Source organism: Xiphias gladius, chromosome 4 (genome assembly GCF_016859285.1).
Source record: "Xiphias gladius isolate SHS-SW01 ecotype Sanya breed wild chromosome 4, ASM1685928v1, whole genome shotgun sequence".
Lineage (NCBI taxonomy): Eukaryota > Metazoa > Chordata > Actinopteri > Istiophoriformes > Xiphiidae > Xiphias > Xiphias gladius.
The window spans coordinates 2,562,992-2,587,208 of NC_053403.1; the positions used below are offsets into that span (position 1 = coordinate 2,562,992).

The window sequence follows — 24,217 nt, forward strand, 5'->3', positions numbered from 1 at the left end:
TGCATGTTTCAGCACTGAAATGAATCTTATTTGAATATTTTCCTCTGATAAAAGGATCTTCTCTTAACATTGACCTTAAGGTTGGTCTTTTTAACTACGATATTTTCTAAATTTCAGATTTTCTGTGGCAATTTTTCTGCTTTTCATTATTTGTCAAGGTGGGCTGCAACTTACAGTTATTTTTCTGGCTATTTATCTAGTCTTAGTTTAAAAGTACTGAACAATGCCTATTGTAACTTCCCAGAGTACAAGATGATGTCTTCAGATTCTTGATTTGTCTGACCAAAGGTCAAAATCCAAAGACATTCCATATATTTACAATGACATAAAAGCAAAGAAAAGCAGAAAATTCTCACATTTCAGAAGCTGGAACCAGGGAATCCTTAACATTTTTGTTTAATAACCAATTCATTGATTATTATTGGTAAGAATATTCAGTTTATCGACTGATCCGTTAATTATAGAGTCATTGTCAATCGACTAATAATGACTGCTGCCTTCGCTATTTTTGACTTATCGTTTGTAACTATTTAAGCAACTCTAACATCACATCCATGTTGTCTTATTCACTCACTGATAGATTTGTGTATTCTGTTACCACGTGAATTATATAAACCATATCACACCTTAACCTCTGTCATGTGTATACCTTTTCTCAGGTGGGAAGCTGCCTGGGGGATATGACTACCTGCACGTCACCAAGCCGTCCGCTACCAACCTGACAGGTCCCCCTGTTAAACATGTAAGTTTTTATTGTCTGACATATGTCAGTGTTTGTTTTTCTCTGGTTCACACATTATCTGTTTGAAACAGCTGTAGTGTTGTCATTTTTTTTGTCTTTTGGTAAGGCTGGTAATGTTGTATTCACAATGTCGCCAATAGGTGACATGAGTCTGAACTGGTCGATTCCCCCGACCTGATCCACATGTATTAAAGAAACCTGGCAAGCTCACTTGTTCACTTGAAACTTGAACAAGTAAACCACAGGAGCCATTACAAATGACTCAACAATTGACATGACACACAGCTGCTAATTAAAAGAAAGAAAGAAAAATATGACAAGAAGAAAAAAGAGCCAAGATTTTAGTTGACGTTTTATAAAGCTGCTGTCCATCTGCACAGCCTCGAGAAATCGTAACAAATATCACTTGACATGATCGTTACTTGAATTCCAGTCTCAATGTTAGGCACAGATCACATAGGTCAAAATCAGGACCAAATACTGTACAGGACAATGGCCCAAATCTAAGTTAAAAATGCAACATTCATTGTGGTTTATTGCTGTTCACACTGTTATTTAAAAAGATGTGTCACGTAGAAGGGAAACATGGCTTGGAAGTGAACGCTGGCTGACATGCAGTCTCAATGGGCCACGTTTCAGTCACTATTTCCTATTTGTTACGTTGTCTCACAACAGAAACAGAAAACCATGTAAATGAGAACAGCTTGATTGGGTATTCGGCTGTATTACATTACTGTATATGTGAGCACAGAGAGTTGGAGAGAAGCAAACAGATAAAGAGATGAAACCGGCCGACACTAGGCAGAATGCAAATGTGACACGATGATCTCATGAATATGCTAATTAGCATTTTACATCAGCTAGCTGAAGCTAGGCTTCAGCTACTTTCCGTTGAAAGTAGTTGTTTACAGGGGTTCCACAGCAGTTTTCAACTACGTCCTCAATTTTGCACATTGACCATACACGGTCCAGTCATACTCTAGGTTTTGACCTAGTCTTGTTTATCATACTTAGGACTCAGAGTCCTGTCACTGCCACTGGTGGTAATGTAAATGTATTGATTGCTCACTGAACTTCGACATCAGATATCAACAGGGCAAGTTTCCTTCTAGTGAAAGTTTTACAAAGGTTTGCCAAAGCAGCACACAGGAAGTGACTCATTAATACATGGTTTTGAAAATCTATCAAAAATATCCTAGCCAAGTTTCCATAACCTCTGAATCGTTACCAACAGCTCTGATTTTATCAGCAATTCAAATAGGTCTGGTTTTGTTCTCGCCCACAGCTGTTTTCTGCTGAAAAGTGTGGATGAGATCGATGCGGTTGTACAGGTTGTTCTAAGTCAACTTAATGAAATAACAGTTCTTATAATTGACATATTTCTTGAATCAACATGACAATCATTAAGTCAACTGCTGGTAAGTGCTACTGCTATCTGCTTATGGTTTGAATGAAAAGGATTTTTGCGGGATGGATGCATCACACACGAGTTATTGGCTAGGACAAAATACCCCCTTCTTCCCTTACAGAAATCGGCTAACATGAACGCAAGGCTGTATCGATTAAGTGAAAAAAAATGGCAGTTTAGTCTAATTATTCGGGTTCATGTCCCTCAACAGCTCACCTAAATTACCAGGTTCTCTCACTAACTTTTGCATTCATCCATGAAAAGTTACAGGACAGAGGGATTGTGACCGGACGAGTGGAAAGCGGGAACTACTTCTGTTTGCATCTCGACTGCAACGAGCTGGTGGAGACGCTCACCTGCTTCTCTCTGAAGCCGCTCTCCGTCTCCAATTACCTGAGTCTGTATGGGAAACACCAGCAGCTGCTGGGCCAGCTGCTGACCCGCTACCACCAGGCCCTGATCCACGACCTGTACAGGTGGGACAAAAACAGATGGTTACTATTTGTTCACAAATCTCTACAGACATTTTGAGGGAAGAAAATCTACATTAATATTTCACTATTTCTAGAATATAAAGCCAGTGTTTCCAATTTGTAGACAAAATCATTTGTGGTTTGATAACAATTTTGCGGAGTGAATCATGACAAGGTGACAAGGGAAAGTGTTTTTAGAGAGCACAGGAATCTGTTTGAAAAATACAGCAGTGAGGACATTGTCAGTCAATTTTGTTTAAAGAAAATCTTGATTTGCTCAGAATTCATGGCACATTAATTCTGCTTAACATAGTCAAGAACTTAGTGAATTTTGACATCTATCTGAAGTCTGATCTCAGCCTTAGTCAAAGTCGTTCTTTGTGAAACCAAACCCTGGGAACACGGTGACAATGCTACAAAGAAGTTTGACAGGACAGAAAACACAAAACACACTCAGGCAGCGTTTAAACAAAATAACTGCTTATCCATGTTATCTAAACCATGTTCTTTGGATGTCAAACTGAAAGTGCTTGCACCCGAAATGTTGGGTCCCACATTGCACAGGAAAACTGGTAAGTGTGGCAGGTCGAAGCTGAAGCTGGACTCTAAACCCAGGTCATAGAAAGGAATTACAGATCCTCAACAGAGAAGAAATGACTCCTGCCTTATAAATAACAATCCAAGAAGAGACATCTTTCTTTATTATTATCTTTTACTGAAGTCTTTTTTTTAGCTTCAGGAACTCATGAGGTAAACAAACATCAAACACTACAATAGACCTGCTGAAATCAGTAGTTTGGTGAAGCATACGATGTCTGTTTTTAGATTGTTGTTAACAAAACAGCTTCACGAAATAGGTATTTTCTGCACTGTTGTTGTGTTCCATATGGTGCCTCCATTATTTTGCCCAGCCCCTATAGTAGTATTATTAGATTTCTGCAGTTTGTCAGTCATTGTACAAGAATACATGCTGCTCTTTTTCAGTGGTGGCTGCCTGATTTTGGTACCAGGATGTGACAGATGGCAGATGGTCAAGTTTTTAAAAAATAGCTGTTTTCATAACCAAGTCCTGAGTGAAAAACAAGCCACTTTCACAGTTTCCGAAGCTGCGTTGAAGCTGAGAGAGGAGCCGAAGGTAGAGAAACCTCTCGTCATGTGTCGGCTGACTGATGACCCTACACATCAAAATGACACATAAGAGGAGTGAACAGTAGACAGAGAGATTCAGGCCTGCAGTGTCTTTTGTCCTCATGCTGTCCGTGTATTTGCTGGTGTGACTTTGCAGTGTGTGTGTGTGTGTGTGTGTGTGTGTGTCAAACAGCGGGTGACCTGCTTCTGAGGTTTCAACACAAATGACCCCCAGACATGGACGTCTATTGTCCCCCGCCTCCTAATCTGTTTATGCAGCTCGCCAATCTGTCTTTGTGGCCGGTCGAGGACGAGACAAAGCCGGAGCCTCCCCACTGCAGAAGCTGATTCCTCGCTACACCACTCACTCAGCTGACTCGTAAAGTCATTGTGGAGGCTGACAGAGCATCGTGAGCCGTTAAAATAATTGATTGACCGTTTGGCGGCTGGGGGTTATTCAGCAAACACACTGAGTGTGGCTTCTGGGCGTGTGTGTGTGTGTTTGTGTTTCGTTGCTTCAAGGGTTCACTGATTCTGAGCTGAGGATTTTCTCTTGCGGTGTCTTGCCATGCAGAAAGCCAGCGGTGGAAGAAGTAGTCAGATCTCTAAGACAAGTAAAAGAAGCCAGACCACAATAAAAAAAATTCCCTATTACTAGTAAAGCAAATGCAGCGGCTTTTGTAAGGGGTCACAAGCCAGAAAGGTTTTTAATTTATTTTAATTCCTTTTTACATGAAATCCTAATCCGTATAGCAGTGACGGCCCGTGGGCCAAATCTGGCCCTCTGCCAAAAATGTTAGCCCCCCCAACAAAAGCTAAGGGTTTCTCTTTTGTAGTTTGCATCAAAACTTTTTACTTTCTCACAGATCTACTGTCGGTAACGTACTGTAAATACAAGGCTGCTGTAATTCCCAATAAACATGACACTATAACATCTGATGAGAATCATTGATTTGAATCTAGAGCACAAATAGGTGGCAGTCTAATAGACGTGCTGATAAAGAATGTATATTTAAAGGTAACAGCACTGCTTTCATGTAACCATAAATGAAACAGAAGGCTAATTATTGTGTGTAAATAATCTATCCATTACAACACATTACATTTTCCTATATGAGTCATTTCTTTTGCAGAATGAGAACTAACATTAGCTGCTATAACACCGTCAGGGGAAAAATCACATCTGCCCTCAGGTACAATATTAAAACTACCAGTTTTATAAATGCAGTTTATTTTTTAAATTCCTCTAAAAAAATCAACGTACACGACTGCGTCTCCACCAGGCCTGTAAAACTGTGTCGGCATTCCTGAAAACCACTGGACCCAGGGATGATTATAATTGCTGACCCCTGCTGTAAAGTGACTAGGAACTACAGCTGTAAAATGAAGGTAGTAGAAGAATGAGGAATCTCAAAAACGCACCCTAGCGCAGTACTATGTTACTCTCAGCCACCGCTGATAGTTTTGTTCTGAGGCTGAAATCTGCCGATCAGACTCAAGCTCTCATAGTTTCTCACAGGTATGAACATGTGAAAAGAGGATTCAGTCATTTTGCTGGTCTAAAGTTGGAAATGTCACGAATAGGTTTGGAGAGTTGAGTTAAAGTATTCCAGTACACATACAAATACTGATGTTCTATATTTATGGCCCCCCATCAACAGTAACACTGAGGTATTTGTTGCCCTATGACGAATCTTCGTCTACGGAGAGATGCGACATTCTGGAGTCGAAGGCCATCAACAGCAGGGTTTTAGTGGATGAAGTCAGTGAAGGACTCTGGTGGCGAGGGAGTTTTTGTGAAGGTGCACGAGTTCAGATCATCAGTGTTGAAAACAGACTGTGTGTCCTTCTCCTGCAGTTTCTTCAGACAGAGCTGGTGTTTTGCCGTTTATCACGACAGATTCTCCGACTTCGAGCAGGAGCTTCGGCAGATCGCCTCAACTAAGCTGAAGGTTTGTGCTTTGATTGTTAACCCAGACTTCACCTAGATTAATTTGAATTAGATTCATTTGTTCCTATTCTTCCTTTTTTCTTTCTTCCGTTCTTTGTTTTTTCTTTAACTTTCTTTCTTCTCCTTTCTCTTCTGTCACTCCTCCTTTTCTTTTCTTTTGTCTTTTTTGTCTTATTCTTACTTTCCTTAATTTTTCCATCTTTCTTTCTGTTTTCTTTTTCTTTCTTTCTCAATTTTTTTTCTCTTTTCCATCTCTCTTTCCTCCTTTCTCTTTTATCCTTTCCTCCTTTCTGTCTTGGTCTTCCTTCATTTCATAGATTTAAAGATTTAACATAAATGCCTATGTTAATGCCTATATTTAAAAAAATGACTGAAACAAAAAATAAAATAAATGCACTGTATAATGGTAAATGCATGTGTACAAATAACAGCATACAAATACAATTTGCCAGAACTTTCTAGGTTTATTTAAGCAGGTGGAAACAGATGTGAATATTAAGGCGGCATACAAGAATAATTAGGTTTATCCTGTCAAAACACGTTCATACCAAAACAGGGCAGTACAGCATATTGTTTTTAAACCTCTGTTGTGCTTGAAACATCAGTCGGACTCTATGTCTCTGCGGGACGACGAGTCGAGGCGGCAGGTGATGGTGGACGATGACGACTCAAACGTCCTCCCTCAGGACAGGTTTAAAGACGCCGAGAGTCGAGCTGCTCTGAGAAGCAGCGCTGTGAAATATCTGACCTACAACAGAAACCTTCTGCCAATGTTCGCCTGCCCGGGACAGCTGTGACAGAACAACGAGCATCAACAAGTGAGCAGGGTTTTTTTTTTTTTAACCCGGTTACATGTGTGTAACCTGCAGAATAAACAGTGTATCTCAAACACACACACACTTCAAAACGTACTGTTTAAATCCCTGAGGTCCGAGACACATTGAGTGTGTTTCCTTCCTCACAGAACACTTTGTAAAGCTTCTTTCTGATCATTTGAACATTTCCTTTCCTTCGTTTGCTACGGGTCTTTGCACGTTGCCACCGCCAACTTTCGGCAGGATTGTGTATTTCCTCACCCTCGTGCTTACGTGTGTACGATACAAACAAAACGGGGGCCCACCGCTATAAACATTACGCCACAGCACAACTAGTGGTCAGAGCCCTCGCAGGGTACCTTTTAAAGGGGAGCTCCACGTGTTGAATCACTTCTTGAGGAAAAGTCCCTTAACTGAAAAAGTCACTGGAAATTCTCCCTTGATTTAGAAAAGTCCCTTCATTTGATCCCATTAGTGTCGAAATTTAAGGGACTTTTCAGTAAGTCATGATGTTACACGTGTGAAATGAATTTAGTCGTCACTGCAAAAGAATATCAGAGCTTAAAATTAACATTATGTTTCCTGTCAGCTGCAATTGTTTCATGTTACAGTCCTATCAAATCAAAGAACTGCCAAAGGATAAAGTCATTTCATTTCATAAATTCTTTAGATTTGTCCTTTCGTTTAATGACATTAAGGCACTTTTCCAGGACTTGAGTGCCAACCTTTTCCATTTAACACTGTCTTTGCTAGTACAGATGTTTATAGAACGTTTGACTCATTTAAACATCAAATTAAATCCAATTCCTTGAATTTTTAGCATGGACACTCCTTATCTTACTCCTTACTTAAATATGACGCACATTAAATAGTCAAATACAAGTAACAAACGAGGATTTCTGTTTTCTTATTTCCACCCAACAACATCTCCTCCATAATGTTCCAACTGTAACCGAGCATGACCTCTCCCCCTCGGTGACTCTGCAGCAGCGTGACCAATCGCACGGCCCGTGCAGCCACCGGAGATGAAAGTGGATGTGTGGCTTTTTGGAGGAGGGTGGGGAGGGGGAGAGGCGGGGGGTGTCACTCTACAGCTGTATGCTAATGAGGCTGAACCGAAGTCTGTCGGGGAAAATAACCGCACACACACACACACACAACCGACATATGTCCTGCTAACGACCCGCAGGCTGCTGGTGTCGATAGAAAGTCAGAGATTTCAGGTTTCACGTATGAGAACGAGTTCTGTCTAATAGTTCATCCGATGACGCAGATCACCAGTCTCCCCAAAATCTCTTTCATCTCGGTGTTTCCGTGGTACCCGCTACTATGTATAGTGATTGAACGATATGTTCAATTCCAGTGACCTTGCCATTATGTTCTCATATTCTAATACTGCTGCTCCGTATTAGTGGATTCATATTATATTTGACAGGAGGACCTTATTCCTCCAAGGATATTGTGGTGTTCAGGTTTGGGTTTCTTCTGTGCGTTTTACCTGTTGGAGCTGCATCAGAGTTCATATTCTCCAGCTTCGGTTTCGAAACCGTTCGGATGTCAGTTTGAAGTGTTTTTGGGATATTTAATGAGAGTTTCTTTATTTCGCTGTGGTACTGCAGGTTTGATAGGTTGCATACAGGGGCTCTCATTCTTGAAAGGACATTCGTGGTGCTTAGTTTTGAGTGAATAGTCCCGTTCCAGTATATTAATGGGTTTCTTTTGTGAATTGTACCTGTCGTAGCTGAACAATATGTAAGAAATCTCAGAGAAATCGCCATTTTATGAGTGGCTTTTTTTTTTTTTTGTCTGGTTATTGAGTTATTGAGTTTATTTCAACATGTTTCCAATACAGATCCACTTGTTTCAGGAATTTGTGTCCGTGTCCTGAAAAACGAGGCAGAATGAGGAAGGCCATTGCACCACAGCCAAGAAGTTTGGAGAAAATCCTTCGGACAAGTTGATTTATCCCGAGAAAAGGTCGAGATTTTCTCAGCAAAGTGGCGGTTTTTTGACTTCAGGACTTCAAGGTCTCAATAATGGACCAAAGGAGGCTGGTCAAGAGTTTTTAGTTCAGACGAAATCAAATTTTAAAACATGATGAAGGAAAATAATGTTTTGTCAGTTACACTGAGATGATGACTCAGCATTTGAATGTTATCGATCATATATCAGCTCTCAGTTTGGACGCGCCAACGCTTCCAAATGAGACCAAATCCGTTAAAGGTGATCCTGAGCTCAACATCAACTGAAACCTCCTGCTTTCCAAACGTCTTTTCTTCCGCATCGGCACAAACCTCCACGTCTGGATTTCAAACATTTCAGAGGTCTCCTCGAGCTCAGCGCCGACCCCAGTGACATCCCGTCGTCCCTCGCGGTGGCGAACAGACTCATATCCGGCCGGCCGGGTTGGATCCGACGTGCAGAAATTGGGTTTGATGTTTTGTTAACCAGTAGATAATCTCGGTTTGCCCCATTTGGAGACACAGAAAGGGCGCACTGATTACGCACAGCACGCGCCGACGGTATCTGGGGGCCACCACCACTACTATTACTGCTCTCTCTCTCTCTCTCTCTCTCTTTTCTTTTTTTCTGTTTTTCTTTTTTTTTTTTTTTTTACAACTGTGCAATTTCCTTTTCAATCACGGCGAGTCTACAGCTCGCACAAGCGCTGCCATTGTGATGCAAAGCAGGAAACCCTCCTCTCGCCATTAATTATGCATGCGTGAGATGACGGATTCATATATCCGGAGTTCACTGTCACGCCAGCGCACATGCTGTAGGGCCGCGGCGGGTCGAGGCGAGGGTTAGTGGCCGAGTCTCGCCTCATTGTTCGGGGCCTTGAATTCTGAAACCCGAACCCGAGTCCCCGAATCAGCTCAGTGAGGGAATTTAAGCAGCTTGTTCTTTCCGGGGAAATCGGATTGGAGTCCGTTTTCGTTTTCACTTTTATTTCATAGCTGAAACTGCTCTGACATTTCCCCCCAACATTTCTAATTCGAAGTAACAAACTCAAGCTGCGGTTTCCCTCGCTGCTTCATTTTCACTTTGCAGTTCTACACTTTCCTTCTTTACCTACTGTTGTTTTTTTCCCAGTCACCTCGTCTTGACGCCCTTATGTTGGACGGATGTCTCCTTTTTGGACAAATCCGAGCCCCCACCACCCGACGGAGACACATAAAGCCGAGGCACGTGTAGATTTCTATACAAACTCATCAGACCGTAAAAGCAGGAGGCTCCTGGCGTGTGCCCGGGTCGAGACGAGGAGGAGGAGGAGGAGGAGGAGGAGGAGAGAGTGTGGATCGAGTGTGTGTGTGTGGGGGGGGGTACAATAAACCCTCAGGTACATCTGCTTTGCAATCTGCAAATCCTCCCTCCGTCGCCCCCACCTCTCCTCCACCAGCCTCTCCATCCTCCCACACCCACTCCCCAAATCCACGGGGGGCCTCGGCTCCTTCTGATTGGTCGGGGATGAGGCAAGAAGGGGGCACGGGAACAATGTCATCATGTCGCCTTAAAAAGAGTGCAGCTATGTTGTGGCGAAAGCACCTCGGGAGGAGAACGGAGGACCGGTAGCGGGAGGAAACAAACGAAAAGCGTCAGATGTTTCTGTCCGCGAGCGGCTGAACGTGGATTTCTTCTCCCCGCAGCAGCGTCCCAAGTGCCTTCAGCTCTCCGCCCAGCGCGAACATGCCGAGAGGATTTTTGGTGAAGAGGAACAAGAAAGCCAACCCGGTGTCCTACCGGGTTCGGTCTGACGAACCGCCGCCGCCGCCGCCGCCCTCCTCCTCCTCCTCCTCCGCGTCTCTCGCCTCCGTCCCGGTGCGCGCACAAACGCCGACGCCCACCTGCGGGGCAGCGGCAACAGCTCCGGAGCCGGACGCTAAACCGGTTCAGTTCGGGAACCCGGAGGCGGCGTACCAGGCGCTCTACAGCCCCACCCGCCCTGTCAGCCAGGACCACGACCGCTCCTACTTGGAGAGACGCTTCAACCTCGGATCACCGGTTTCCGCGGAGTCCTTCCCTACACCAGCAGCCCTCACCGCCTTGGACCACCTCTTCGCCCCCGTGGACCTGAAAATCGGCTCCAGCAACAGCAGCCGCACCGACGCCGGCGCTACATCCACCGGGACGCACCCCGCCGCCGGGGCCAAACGGCCGTCGAGCGACGCCGAGCGCAAAGGCAAACCGCCGTCCAAGAAAACCAAAGCTATCCGGAAACTGCACTTTGAGGATGATGTCACCACATCTCCGGTTCTCGGGCTCAAGATTAAAGAGGCGCCGGTCGACCAGAAGCCTCCCAGACCCGGGCCGACCGGAGGAGACAACAACCCGCTGGGCGAGTTTGTCTGCCAGCTGTGCCGGGAGGCGTACGCAGACCCGTTCGCTCTGGCGCAGCACAAGTGCTCCCGGATAGTCCGGGTCGAATACAGGTGTCCCGAGTGTGACAAGGTGTTCAGCTGTCCGGCCAACCTCGCCTCGCACCGGCGGTGGCACAAGCCGAAGCAACAGAGCGGAGCCTCCGGTGCGCAAAGTCTGGAGAGCGACAAGGCGCCCGCGTCCGGTAAGGCAGCGCCGGAGGAAGCCAAGGATTCTAGTGACAGGGACACACCCAGCCCTGGGCCGTCCGAGTCCGGCTCAGAGGAAGGGCTTTATGATTGTAACCATTGCGGGAAAAAGTTCAAGCGCCAAGCGTACCTGCGAAAACACCTGGCCTCACAGCACCTCACCTCCTCCGCCCCAAAGCCGGCGGAGGAGGAGGACGCGCCGGCTTGCGAGCAGAGCGCCGCGCCGCTCAACCTGAGCTCCTCCACCTGCCACCTGTGTCCGGTCTGCGGGGAGAACTTTACCAACAGAGGCAGCCAGGAGCGGCACATCCGCCTGCTGCACTCCTCACAGGTCTACTCATGCAAGTACTGCCCCGCCATCTTCTACAGCTCCCCGGGACTCACCAGACACATCAACAAATGCCACCCGTCCGAGAACCGGCAGGTGATCCTGCTGCAGATGCCGCTCCGTCCCGCCTGCTGATCCGGACCTTGAGGCAGCCTCCGCATTGTCAGATAACAAGAAAACCAAGTCCAGCCTTGTTTCTGAGAGGATTTGAGGGTTACACTGCAAAAATCCCCCCCCTTACAAAGCATCATTTTACGTTTGGGCTCCTAAAATCTTATTGAATTAAGTCAAGTCAAAGATATATGGCACCTCTGGTTGACTTCAGCGTTGATGGGAATTATTCATTTTCTTATTTCTTGCAATTATTTGGCACAAAATCATCAAATTTTACTCAACACTGCTGGAGTGTTTGCCTGTTTCTGTCTTGTTTTTTTTAAGAAGCACAAATCATATAAGAATCAAGCAGAATTATGTTATTTTCCCAAACAAAGTGCCACCTTACTGAGGTCAAAATGAGAAAGGAAAGCCTGTTTTTACAGTGTAACTCCTGCAGAACCAGAAAATGTCAAAAACGTTATAATCCTGACTCACATCCACCGTTTAGAAAGGTCAGAGGTCAGGCGCTCACCTGCAGCAGGCAGGAACTCAGCGTCTTGCTCGAGGACACTTCAGCAGCTCCTGGGTGTGTGTTTGAACCCTTGGCCTGCACCCCCCACCCCCACCCCCCCCAAAAGGATCTTTGACATCATGTTTCAACCACTTACAAAGCGTTAGACTGTTCATTTATTTTTCTAGCATCTCTGCACAAGTGCTATTAGCTTCTAGACCTAAGAGAAGGGACGACCTGTAGCTGATGAAAACCAGAATTCACAGGCCTGAACAGACCTTATCTCATCACTCTGATTAGCTTTAACATAGCTTGTGGATCTGTGGATCAGTAGCCGTTGCCTAAACACAAAAGAGAGTAAAACTAGTGTAGCCGGTAATGCCTTTGGATTAGAGACTCCTGCTGTAAAACTGCCTTAAACTCAACTGATCTGATTGTTTTTTGATGACTTATTTATCACTGGCTGGGTACGATACGGTTATTTTCTACAAAGCCTTCTGTATTACCACTATACAGTATATCTCACTCATCTTTTTTCTATTTATTTATGTATTTATTAAATTATTTGTGTAAATTATTGCTCCGTGTTGTCAAGCCTGTGATCTGTTGCTGTGTTTTTTCACGATGTAGCCAAATTGTTTTATTTTCTTTAACTTATATTAAAACAGTGTGAGGACGGTGTGTTCAAGTGACATTATAGCAATCAACGAGTTTTATCAGCCGCTCTTGAATAAAAACTGAATGCAATCATGATTTTATTTATATTTTGTTTTGGTTTCTTTGTTGCCCTTTGCTCTTACACTGCTTTGGATGTTTCTGCAGTATTTTGCTAAATGTCCAAAAAAAATAAAAACCAAACTGAGACACTGGTTTGTTTTCCACCTTTTTTTGTCTCCCAGATTCAAATATATTTACAGTGGTTGGTAAAACAGCTGGATTTGAACCCTAGACGATGGGTTTCGTGAAAGGAAAAATGCCCCACATTCTGTCTAAAAAGCAGCCAGGGTCCTAGCTGGAAATGGAGAAACGCTGAGGTCAAAGGTCACCTCTCCAATTTGATCTCCCTTCACATTTTATCTTTATTAATGTATTCTTTGGGGCTAAAAACAGTCAAAACTTTAAGACACTTAGTCTAAGACTTGTTGTAATACATGTTGCCTGTGGTGGAATGTAACTAAGTACTTTTACTCAGGTTCACATTTGAGGTACTTTTACCTACTGTACTCTCCATTCTATGCCTCTATATTCTTCTACAGTATTTCACTACAGCTCAGAGGGAATTATCGTACTTTTTACTCCACCACATTATTTTGATAGTTACACTTAACAAATTGAAGACTTATAATGAGCTTATAAGGTGTGATGCATTGTTTTAAATGAAACTCAAACCGTATGTAAAATGCTTAAAATGATTATCTCCTCCTCGACCGACTCCAACAGTAAAATGCTACTTTCACACGAATTCATCAGGCGTAATAATCCAGTTGAACTCAGAGTAATTCTGCTTTTGATACTTGAAGTATATTTTGCTTCCGTACCTTTACTTAAGAAGCAATGTCAGTGCAGAACCTTTACTTATAACAGAGACTCTCTTCAGCGTGGCACTGATTTACTGCTACTTCTGCTAAAGTAAAGGATCTGAATACCACTCGCACAGTAGAATCCTCCGAACTCCCGGAAATACGGCTGAGAGCTCGCCGCCCGCGTCCCGAATGGCAGCTGAAAGCGGCAGCATGTGACGGTATTTGCAGTGACCACGTCACATCCAGATCTTTCTGGCATTTTTTTATTAATTTTTCTCTGATGCCTCAGTGTCAAAAGACATGGCTTAAACAAATTAAGACAAGTACACTACAAACTTTTATGTCCCACCAACTCTTCCAACTCAACGTAAATATCTAAAGATCTGCACAACAATTGGGATTTTTGTAAAGATGAAGACACAATGAAAAGCATGTTACTTTTATATGGTGAAAGCAAAAACAGGAATATTCAACCAACTGTTACCTGAGTAAGTTAAATGATTTCCAAATCTGTCCCATTGTTGCATGACATCCCATAGAATTTAGAAAAGACATTGAGTCTGTTCGGTTTATTAATGATAAGGAATTTGTACATATATTTATGCTGCTTGAAGACTTGTTTAAAGAGACCTGAGTAGGATAACTTTGACTTTTGGATGTTGTTTAATTCATTTTTCATCTATTATATCATCATTTGAAAATCATCTTACTCTAGGTTATTTAATGCACTATGTATATTTACATTTGATTCGGGGGGGGTCCTTTCACCCCAGTTGTGTGTCACATGTGTTTCCATAAAGTTGGAGAAAATTAATAAATATATAAAGAAAAGAAAAGTAGCAGTAAAATCAATCAAAACATGCAGAGAGTAGATCAGAGATTTAAAAAGAAATCAAACGTGCAGCGAGAAGAGTTTGACCGTACCACACAATGTAAGAGTGAGCGGTGTGTACTGTGTACGGCAGAGGTCAGAGGTCGGCTGCGGGTCAACACACACAAAGCGTTTCTGGATCTGAAAGGCATTCCTGCAGCTCCAGTCCTCCTCCTCCAGCTCTCTCTCTCTTTCAGCGTTTCTGAAACACTGATACACGGCTGCCGGCTCTCTCCGGCAGGGTGGTGGCGCTCCGTGTGGCTCTGTCTGATACGGAACTCGATTAGTACCATTTAAAGCCCTACGCAGACTGCGTTGTTCCAAAGCTAAGCTTGGTAAAGTATTTAAACCAGGTTCTCCTACGTGTGATAGATGTGCTACTGCTGAAGGGTCGCTATCACATTTACTGTCCAGTGCTCCCTAAGTTCTGTTGTGACACATTTGATTGGTTTTTCCAAACATTCAGCCAGACTGTGATTTACCAGTATCTGGATGCTCTGAGAGGACAAGGACTCTTCTGTCTGATCAAACGCAGGCTCTCACAGTGGCAGCGAAGAGATAAATGTGACCGAACCGGACGTCTCCATCGTCCCCGTGTTCAAGGAGAAGGCTCAACAAAATGCCGGCTAGTGCTGTTGCTGAGATGGAACGGATTCGATTTAGAAAATGGAAATTCACAAAGCTATTTCTTTAAGATATGGAGGCTTTTTTTGACTTTCCTGGATGAGGACTAACCGTGTACCTCACGAGCTCTTCTGCTACGTTGTACATTTTTGTTTGACCTGTTTTGCTGATACAGCTGTGGACTGGCAGCTTTGGACGATTACTGGTGGGAGATCTGGAGATTACTCCCCTGCTTTCCTGTCTGTTGTTGCTGCAATGGTATTGGGTGTTTTCTGTGTATTGTGCGTGTGTGTGTTTTGTTTTTTTTTAGAAGTATAAAAACAGTTCAAAATAAAATATTTGTATAAAATATCATTTTTCTGAATGGAAGTTTAGCCCCAGGACGACATTCACCGTGCTGCACTCAGCTGTGCACGTGAAACGTGACAGAAATGGTGTCGTTCAGAATGAAAAACAGAGCCGGAGAGAGGGATTCAAACCCTGGCTCCCCTCTCTCCTCCAATCACGGCGTGAGGTGGGCGTGACTGTCGGTTTCGGAAAGTTACAGAGAAGGTGGGACACGGCCGCCCCTGATATGACAAATGATACCATGTCCACGTACAGCCCAAACCTTTTAGTCTGCGCAGACTGTCGCTAGCGCGCACTGCGGGCGTGTCAAGACAACTGGATCCTCATTTTGTGCACTCTACGTACGTACTGTTGTTTCCCATCCTTGGTCCTGCTCTTGTTGAGCAGTCACACGCTGTTATATGAAGTATGAAGACAAGCATGTCCACATCCGAAGTCTGCGTCCGTCCCAGGGTGAGTGGAAACCATGAGGTGACCGACTCGACAGCTACCAACCAAACAGTTGCTACGAGCCTGGATGAGATTGATGCAACTGTTGCTGTCGACTTACAGAAATAACTCTTAAATCAAACCTTTTTTTATTTGATCATTGTAAAAAGAACATTAACTGCTGCCAGAGCCTCTGTGTCCACTGAGTTGACATTGGTGGGATGGGACATCAATGAAACATATACTCCGTCCAAAACTGCTTGTCTAATGGTCGGATAGCTTTGGAAATGCCCCCCCCCGACACCTTTCCGATATCGGGTTGGTAGCATCTGTCTCTGACAGTTTGTCGGTTCCACCCACCCGCTTTTATGCACATTTTCAGAAAATATAAACTGGTTTTGGTTCGAGCATTTGAGGTTTGAGCGCTGCTCTTTTAATTGCATCATCTTGTTACAACCTCTTCTTCTGCAGTGGTTTTAATGGCGACCGACCGGAGAATTAGCGCCACCGACTCAAGTAAAACCCCAATCGCCTCTCGACGAACCCGCTCCTAATATTCACCCTTCAGCGGTGGATGGAAACACACATTCATTTGCATTTTCTTCTGCTAAATGTCTCAAAGTTCTGGTAAAATTTGGCTACATTTGGGTGCGTCGTTGAATTATAAATGATCAGTTTTCCCTTTTTTTCAGACCACATTCACGTTTTAAAATTGAACACGTTTAATTCCACGACACAGAGCAAACAACACTGTTAACTTTGAAACTCAATAAATCAGTAGTTGATTTCTATTGAAAACTATTTATGAGGTAATTTAATTTGCATTTACACGATTATTAAATGCGCCAATTAATAATTCCATGTTATCATTCTGTTGTGAATAAATTAACTCTTTTAATGGATTCATAATAAGGATGGATGCCTTTTTAAAAGGGCTTTTGAATTATTAAGAGGCTTTTCGCTTGATTTATTCAATTTACTAATGTCTCATATCTCAAATCTCAATTTATAACCCTGAAAATGAAGACTTGTCCTTTTTTTGTTAATAGTTATAAAAAACTGGAGAATTTAAATGTGATTTTTATTCAATAATTCATAACTTGTTTTTTTTTGTTTTTTTTAAAACGCCCATTCAGTAGCTGTTCTGGATCTTTTCAGTCTCATCACGTGACCCTCATCAGCAGACAGAGTTTGCCCAGATGTCACGAAGATCTAGATTTTTCATCTTTATTTCCAGAGCTCTTCAACCCAGTTCAGTCCCCGCTGAACTTTGGCACAGGGACCGATTGGTTCACCTCTCTGTTGATCAGCATATCAACAGCACTGGTTTGCACGTTGTCACAGCGATCCTGTCAAGATTCAGTCTCCCTCATGGTAAACGCCGCCACACAGATTAAATAGCTGCCTGTTATTCATTGGCTATGATGCTTTGGTGAATGTTCACATTGCAGGTTTTGAGCCTCGATCCCTAAGAAGTCAGAAAGGATAGTGACATGGTTTGATTAAAGTACAGTTTGAGTAAATCTCTGTTGTCGCTCTTTATTAATTTTCCCGGGCTTTATTTAATGTTATGAGGCCGTTGAATGTCCATAGTTACTTTCAGTTTCACCAAAAAACCTCCCAGATTACACTAGTTAGTTGTGTTACTGTTAAGAAATGGGCATGAACATATCTGACATCCACCTAAATTTTACATGTGTATAAAATCTATTATAGACTTTAACGGCAACTATTCAAATCAAATAAATCTTTATTTTTCAAATACTCCTGGTTATTCTGGGGGAAAAAAGACACCTTGGAAACAACATTTGGCAAAATAATCAATAATAATCAAGTTCCATTTCCGAAGCTGTTCTGGAGCTTTCTATCATATCACACAAGTCAAGAATGAACTAAACCTCAGTTCATCAACTGTTTTATTAATGTTTCGGCTAATTAACATAGTATAGCTACCTGCTGAAAATGTGTTTTCAGCGGTGTTTCTCCAACCCAAGTCAATAATGTCTGAAGAGACAAATTAATAAAAGCCTACATGTGCTATAGGCAGCAATGAAATTCAGTAACTGAGCAAAATGTTGATAAAACCAAACTTTGGACTGAATTTGGACTGTTTCACCTCACAATAACCCCTCCATCTCACACACACACACACACACACATTGGTACTTTCTCCCTGTCTCTAGCTTTTACCACACACACTTTCACTAAACACACACACACACTTACGCACACACAAAGGCAGGCCATCAGTCTGCGTCTCCCTCCCTGTGTGGCTCTGACAGGTGTAAGCCAGCTGGGGAGCAGACTGCAGATAAGAGCTACAGATAACACACACACATATTAACACAGACACACGCACACACACACACACACACACACACACACACTCTCTCTCTGAGGAAGAAATAAAGAGAACAGAGTCTGAGGAGAAATCAGCAGCTGTCAGATCTGCAGATCTTAGACCTGAAACTGAACATAGCTGAGCTACAACAGTAAATATGGACGTTTAGCTCAAGAATACCGGTTACTTCTGTCCTTTTCAGCTGGATGTAATGAAATGTTAGCACCGTGACTTCATGGATGGCCATGTCAATCCACCACTTTGATCCAGAGTGTCTTGTCTCTCAACAACTACTTGACGGATTGTCATGACATTTTGTGCAGGCAGATATTCATGGTCCCCAGAAGATGATTCCTATCAATTTCCACTCTGGATTCACTCACTTTTCAAAATCCTGTTTTTATCCTCCTCGCTTTTATTGTTTCAGTTTGATTCATTCACTAAAGGACAACCTTTACCCCGGATTCTTCCTTTTTTTATGGCTGTATCCAGCCGGGGAGGACGCCTGCAGACACTACTCAGGGCTGAAATATCATTTAGTTGTTTTTATTTACAGATTATTTCTCCACAAAAGAGAGAACTAATTATCAATCAGCAGAAATAAAGAAAAGGGAATGCTCTTTGTAGCAAAGGTAGAAATAAAATATCATTTATTGAGTTGAAAGGTTTGTTGTTGACACTGGAAATGGTAGTTAAAAATGGGAAAACATTTCTTATATAACATGATGTCCCTAACAAGAAAATGGTAGGTACTTATGAGCCTTTTTTTGTACGCTAAGATTATTGTGACATCCATGTCTACCCGGCAAGGAAGCCTTGAAAAATGGTTAAATCAACGCTTAAATAGAGAGAAGAAAAACAGACATTTATTTATGCAGAACTGCTACAGATTATTCCTTGAACCAAGTTTCCTTGTATCTCAGATGCTAATATCTCAGATAATGTGTTTCCTCAGCAGATCTGCTTTTGGTGGCTTTGCTTCTCTCTGCTGCTGTTGTGTTTTTTCTTCACGTCAGACGACTTATCAGACATGAAAGCGACACGATGTGATTCAATTTGTCTGGTTTAATCAGACATCCACTGCTCTCTAATGCTGTTAGACCAGCACAGGGAGTAATGTTACACCCTGGGTGTGTGTGTGTGTGTGTTTAGATAAATGAATGTATTTGTGTTTACCTGTGGAGCATGCATGTACAAATAAAGATAAACAACATAATCAGTCGAATATAATGCTTCTATTTTTGCTTTATTTAGATGAAAAGGTGTCATTAACAATCAAACTAAAATTTACTTTATCTCACACAAATAGTGTCAGTGCTCAGGTTTCTCAGCATTATGACTACAAATCCCATCAGCCCCCTCGCCTCCAGGCTATCCATCCATCCACCCACCATTCCACCCTTCTAACCATCCAATCGTCTATTAATCCATTCATCCATCCACCATTATTCAGTCCATCAATCCATTAATGCATCCATCCATTATTAGTCAGTCCATCCATTCATCCATCCGCCGTTTGATCTAAACACTCATCCATTATCCATTTATCTACCATCCATCCATCCGTGACACATCAATCATCAATCCATCTACCAATTCGTCATCCATCCATCCATTCATCATAAAACCATCTATCTATCCGTTATTCATCCATCCAACCAACTAACCAACCACCCATCAAACTATTCCATTCATATTTTCTCCCATTCATCCATCCCACCAACCAAAAAATTCATCCACCCATCCAACCAACCAACCAACCAACCAACCAACCAATTAACCATCCATCCCTCCATCTTTCATCCATCTATTAATACATCCATCAATGTGCCCATTCACTTGTCCAACATACATCCATTGATTCTTATATTCATCCATTAATCCAACCATCAATCATCATCAAACATTTATCCCTGCTAATATTCATCCACCCATGCTAATATCAATCCATCCATCCATGCTTCCATCACCCATGTGTATATTTATCTGTACAATCATCCATTCATCTATATGTCCTCCCGGGACATACGTCTTCTCCTCCTCCACAAACAGCACTGTCCCATATCTGATTACACCATAGAAAAGAAACAGATGGTTCCAGTTGAAATCTGTCCAATAAGACTCCTTTTGGTTGTTTTTAAACTGTGCATGAAAAAAAGAAAAATCAATCATCTGGCCAATGCTTTATTTTACTTTGTCTTGCAGGCAAATTACTCAGACACATAGAGTAAACAACACAGAACAGCATACACATTATTTACTAAATCAGAGAAGATGCGGTCTAAATTCTTCTTCTCTAATGTCAGTTTTTGTTTGGCGATGAGTAGGTGGCAAGTTACATCACGCCTGCTCCCTCAGATTTCAAAGCCTTCTCATGCATCATCTTGTATCTAACGACCTCCTCCTCTGCCCTGCCCTCCATCGTTTTCGCCCTCCCTCAGCTGCTGCCTCCCTGCACGCATCTCCTCTTATCTCCGACACACTCAAACAAAGAGGAAACAAAAAACCAAAAAGGATAGGAAAGCTGGAGCAGACAGAGTAAACACTGGCCTTGCCGCCTCTCTGCGTGGGCCGAGGTAAGTCAAACAAACCTCGGGGGCATTTTCCAGGCCGGCAGGTGTTGGTGTCAGAGGCAGGCGAGCGTGGCATCGAGAGTCAACAAGTGGAGGGAAACAAGCGGCGAGAGGCTGACGAAAACACAGGAACAATGTGTTTTAAGTGCAGATTAAACTTTAGCTGCTGCTACTTGTAGAGTGTTTGCAGCCTGCGCTGTCTTTAGTTCACTCGACATGTGGGAGTTAAAGTTAAAGTGTAAATCCTTACCTTCGTCATGTTTGTTAAATTTACTCTCCATCTCCACCGTTGTCGTGTGTCTGCACTTCATGTCCTCTCAATCAAAGCAGAGTGGGTGGGGCGTTTCCCTACTTGGGTCGTTTCCATTCAGCTAATTTTGCCTCCTCAAGTCTTCTGGCCTGCAACGTATGACCTGGAAGTTGACTGAGATCCACCGTTATCAGATCCATAAATGCATCGTTGAGGAGACGAGGACCGAGGAGAGAAGAACCACAGGTGAATCCTATTTTTTTTACTCGACGGCAACGACCATTGGATCAGACTATGTTTATTGACGGGTCTGCGGACCCGATGGCATGGTAAAAGGAATGGCTGGGCTGTTGTGTAGTGATGAAGAAAACGAAGCACTGACTCATTACGAAACGATTGTGTTGACAATGGTTCGTTATTTCCAAGCGTTTCATGCAGTCAAAATAGCGACATCTGCTGGCCAAACCTTTGGTATTGCATTTGTGTAGATGAATTAAATCTGAGCCCATGATGATACGGTCAGAATACAAGTGAGCTTATTGCTTTCATTATTGTTATTTTTGGTCAGTAAAAGCCTTGGAATAAAAACATCACATTTAAACAGAGTCTGCAGCTCAGTTTTCAAATACTGAGTCAGACTGACAAGTGCATCTCGTATTTTATAAGTGGCATGTAACGAGGCCTCGTTTGGGGTGGTCACGTGATGTTTGGTGTGGTGAAGCGAGGCATCGAAACACTTTGCCGCGACACCTCTGCCTTGAAAGGTCGATACCGTATCAAGCTCTCTGCTTAAGTTCAAGCCTAACATCGTTAGAAAACTGCATTATTATAGTTAATATATCAATAATTTGTAATAGTGTAGATTAGGCAAACTACCTGTGGAAACATGAGCACCGACAGCAGCTCTTACGTTATTCACGTCTACTCATTCATCCCAGTTTAGCGTGTTAGCATTCTAGCAGTTGCTAATTGGCCTAAAACCCGAAGTACAGCTTAGGCCGACGGGAAGGTCATTTGTTTCGCAGGTATTTGGTCGTAAACAATCACTGGAAACACAATGAACAGATGTTCCGGTTGTAATTCTGTAATTCTCCACAAAACACAGCACCGCTTAGAATCCAGAATGAGTTAACTCTCAAGCAATCCAACATTGCTACAGTACGTACAAAGATTTAAAATCATGTGAGGAATTCAAACATGCACGTGGCTTTATAAGACTCCCAAATGACGTGGACTTAACACCAGGAGTAAGGTTGGAGGAAATGCATGAAAATCCTACCGAGGCATCCTGCAGAAACACCTACTTGTTGGTCATGTTAGCGGTTTGATGCACTCATCGCACCTTAAGCGCTTCTTTCCCTCGACAGCACCTATTCTGAGAACGTATTGTGTATGTGCATCCAGCCTATGTGGACGTGTGGCGTCATTCCCAAGGTCGGGGTCTGCAGATGACTGCTGATCGGTTTTACAGAGCAGGATACAGCTGGCCGTGATACCCATCTCCCCTCTGATTAGCGGGGCTCAAGTCAAACCTTAATCGCCTTGTTGACTTGAAAGGCTCTCAGAGTGGGAAAGCTAATTTACTCTACCCAGCAGCACTCAGACAGAGAGGAATTTTAACCTCAGGCTTGTTTTTATTATTATCTTCATTATTTGCAGCAGTTTTAAAAAACTCCCTCTGTTCTGCAAAATAATAAATAGATATGATGGAATTATAAAACTTTATCCAACTATGGCACAGAGTGTACAATTTTATTGGAGGTACAAAAAGTTCAGGACAACAACTTGATTGCTTTGCTAAATCCCCTGCATGTAAGAGGAATGTTTTCTCTCACCACACACACACACACACACACACACACACACGGGTGTTACTGTTTGTCTGACCGACGTTACCTGCCCAGTGCATAAATAAAGGTTGTAGTTTGAGTCATTCAGGCGTAGGCGGGACGGGGATCCTACAGATTGTAAACAGTATTTGAAACGATGCCGGCAGGGGGTAGACAATAACAACAATCGGTATCAGAGTCAGACGGATCAATATTGATTAAAAATTAAATAATCTAACCATGAACAGTTTAATTGCTGCTTTTTGTTTTTCCAGTCTTGAGCTTCTCTTCTCTAATCGATCATAGACTTGTAGACATGCATATAATTGCACACAAACCACCCACTGTATGCGTATACTTTAAGTAACTGAATACTCTACCCATACAATAATATACTATGTACTTTGCTCATTCCAGCACTGTTTGCACTAGTACCCACCTTTGCACTATTGTATCCCTGTTTACCGAAACAGTTCAACTTTCATAGAGTGTGTCGTTGTCCGTTTGGTTTTATACACGTGTACAGTGGCTTCAGAAGGTTTTCAGGGGCCCTCACTTTTTGCTCACTCCATTGTGTTGTGGATTTCATTCTAACTCTCCGTAGACCTGAGCGACCAAGCTGTGGTGAAAGCGGCAGGGACGGGGAGACCGGTCAGAACTGAGGGGAACGATGGAGGCGGCCGAATACAGCGAGGTCCTCGAGGAAAAGCAGCTCCAGAGTGCAGGCGGTCTGAGACTGGGGTGATGCTTCGCCCTTCAGCACCACAATGCAAAGGAGCAAACAGCCAAGAAACCGCCACCACCACAACCACACAGTTCAAACAGTATTCAAACATCATTTAACCTTGATACAGAGCGCAGTACACTAAGTAAGTGGTACTCTGCTCTTACCACAGGCTGAAACCTCACCTCCCTCAGCCCCTCGGTCAAATATCTGAAGCATCTTTGGTATCTTGCAGTCATTTTCTTTTCTGTCTGTGCAAACCTGAAACTATGGGTGACTGTAGAAAGTCATTATCGGGTTAAAACTGAGTGTATTGACGGTGAAACACTGGGGATGCACTATGTCATAAAAGTACACAAGCCTGCGGTGGAAACTGGGGAACAGCTTTTTGCATGTGCTGCGGTTGAAAGCCCACTTCTGTTATGTAATTCCTAACAATCTGCAAAACATCAGTGTGTTCTGTAAGCTTTTGTTCAGAGGGTTGAGGTGAAGGGTGGGGCAGGGGGATGGTGTGTGTGTGTGTGTGTGTGTGTTTGGAGCTGAAGGGGGGCAGCTGATTTGAGGGACCCAAACACAAAGGGGCCAGGACCTCCTCCACACATGCCCAACACAATGCCTCGGCCCTAATGCTTGTAAATCTATTCACACATCCAGAGGCCAAAGATAATAACAAGCTGTTCAGAATGAA

At 43.1% G+C, this 24,217-nt stretch overlaps 2 protein-coding genes across 5 annotated transcripts in view; both read left to right on the plus strand.

The window, feature by feature from the left end:
- Positions 1–23,579, plus strand: part of cfap61 (cilia and flagella associated protein 61) — a 54,206-nt gene extending 30,627 nt beyond the window's left edge. For 3 of the 4 annotated variants that reach the window (XM_040125837.1, XM_040125839.1, XM_040125840.1), the window contains 5 exons: positions 660–742; positions 2,415–2,626; positions 5,610–5,703; positions 6,308–6,520; positions 23,410–23,579. In XM_040125837.1, the coding sequence (XP_039981771.1) occupies positions 660–742; positions 2,415–2,626; positions 5,610–5,703; positions 6,308–6,499 (581 nt within the window). In that variant the 3' untranslated portion in view covers positions 6,500–6,520; positions 23,410–23,579. Of the gene's footprint in view, positions 1–659; positions 743–2,414; positions 2,627–5,609; positions 5,704–6,307; positions 6,521–8,384; positions 8,403–23,409 lie in introns of those variants that run through there. The other variant, XM_040125838.1, reaches the window with a different exon arrangement.
- Positions 9,855–12,132, plus strand: insm1a (insulinoma-associated 1a). The gene has a single exon (XM_040125841.1). It carries the CDS (start codon positions 10,205–10,207, stop codon positions 11,543–11,545), a length of 1,341 nt encoding a protein of 446 aa, XP_039981775.1. The 5' UTR covers positions 9,855–10,204; the 3' UTR covers positions 11,546–12,132.
- Positions 23,580–24,217: the final 638 nt, after the last annotated feature.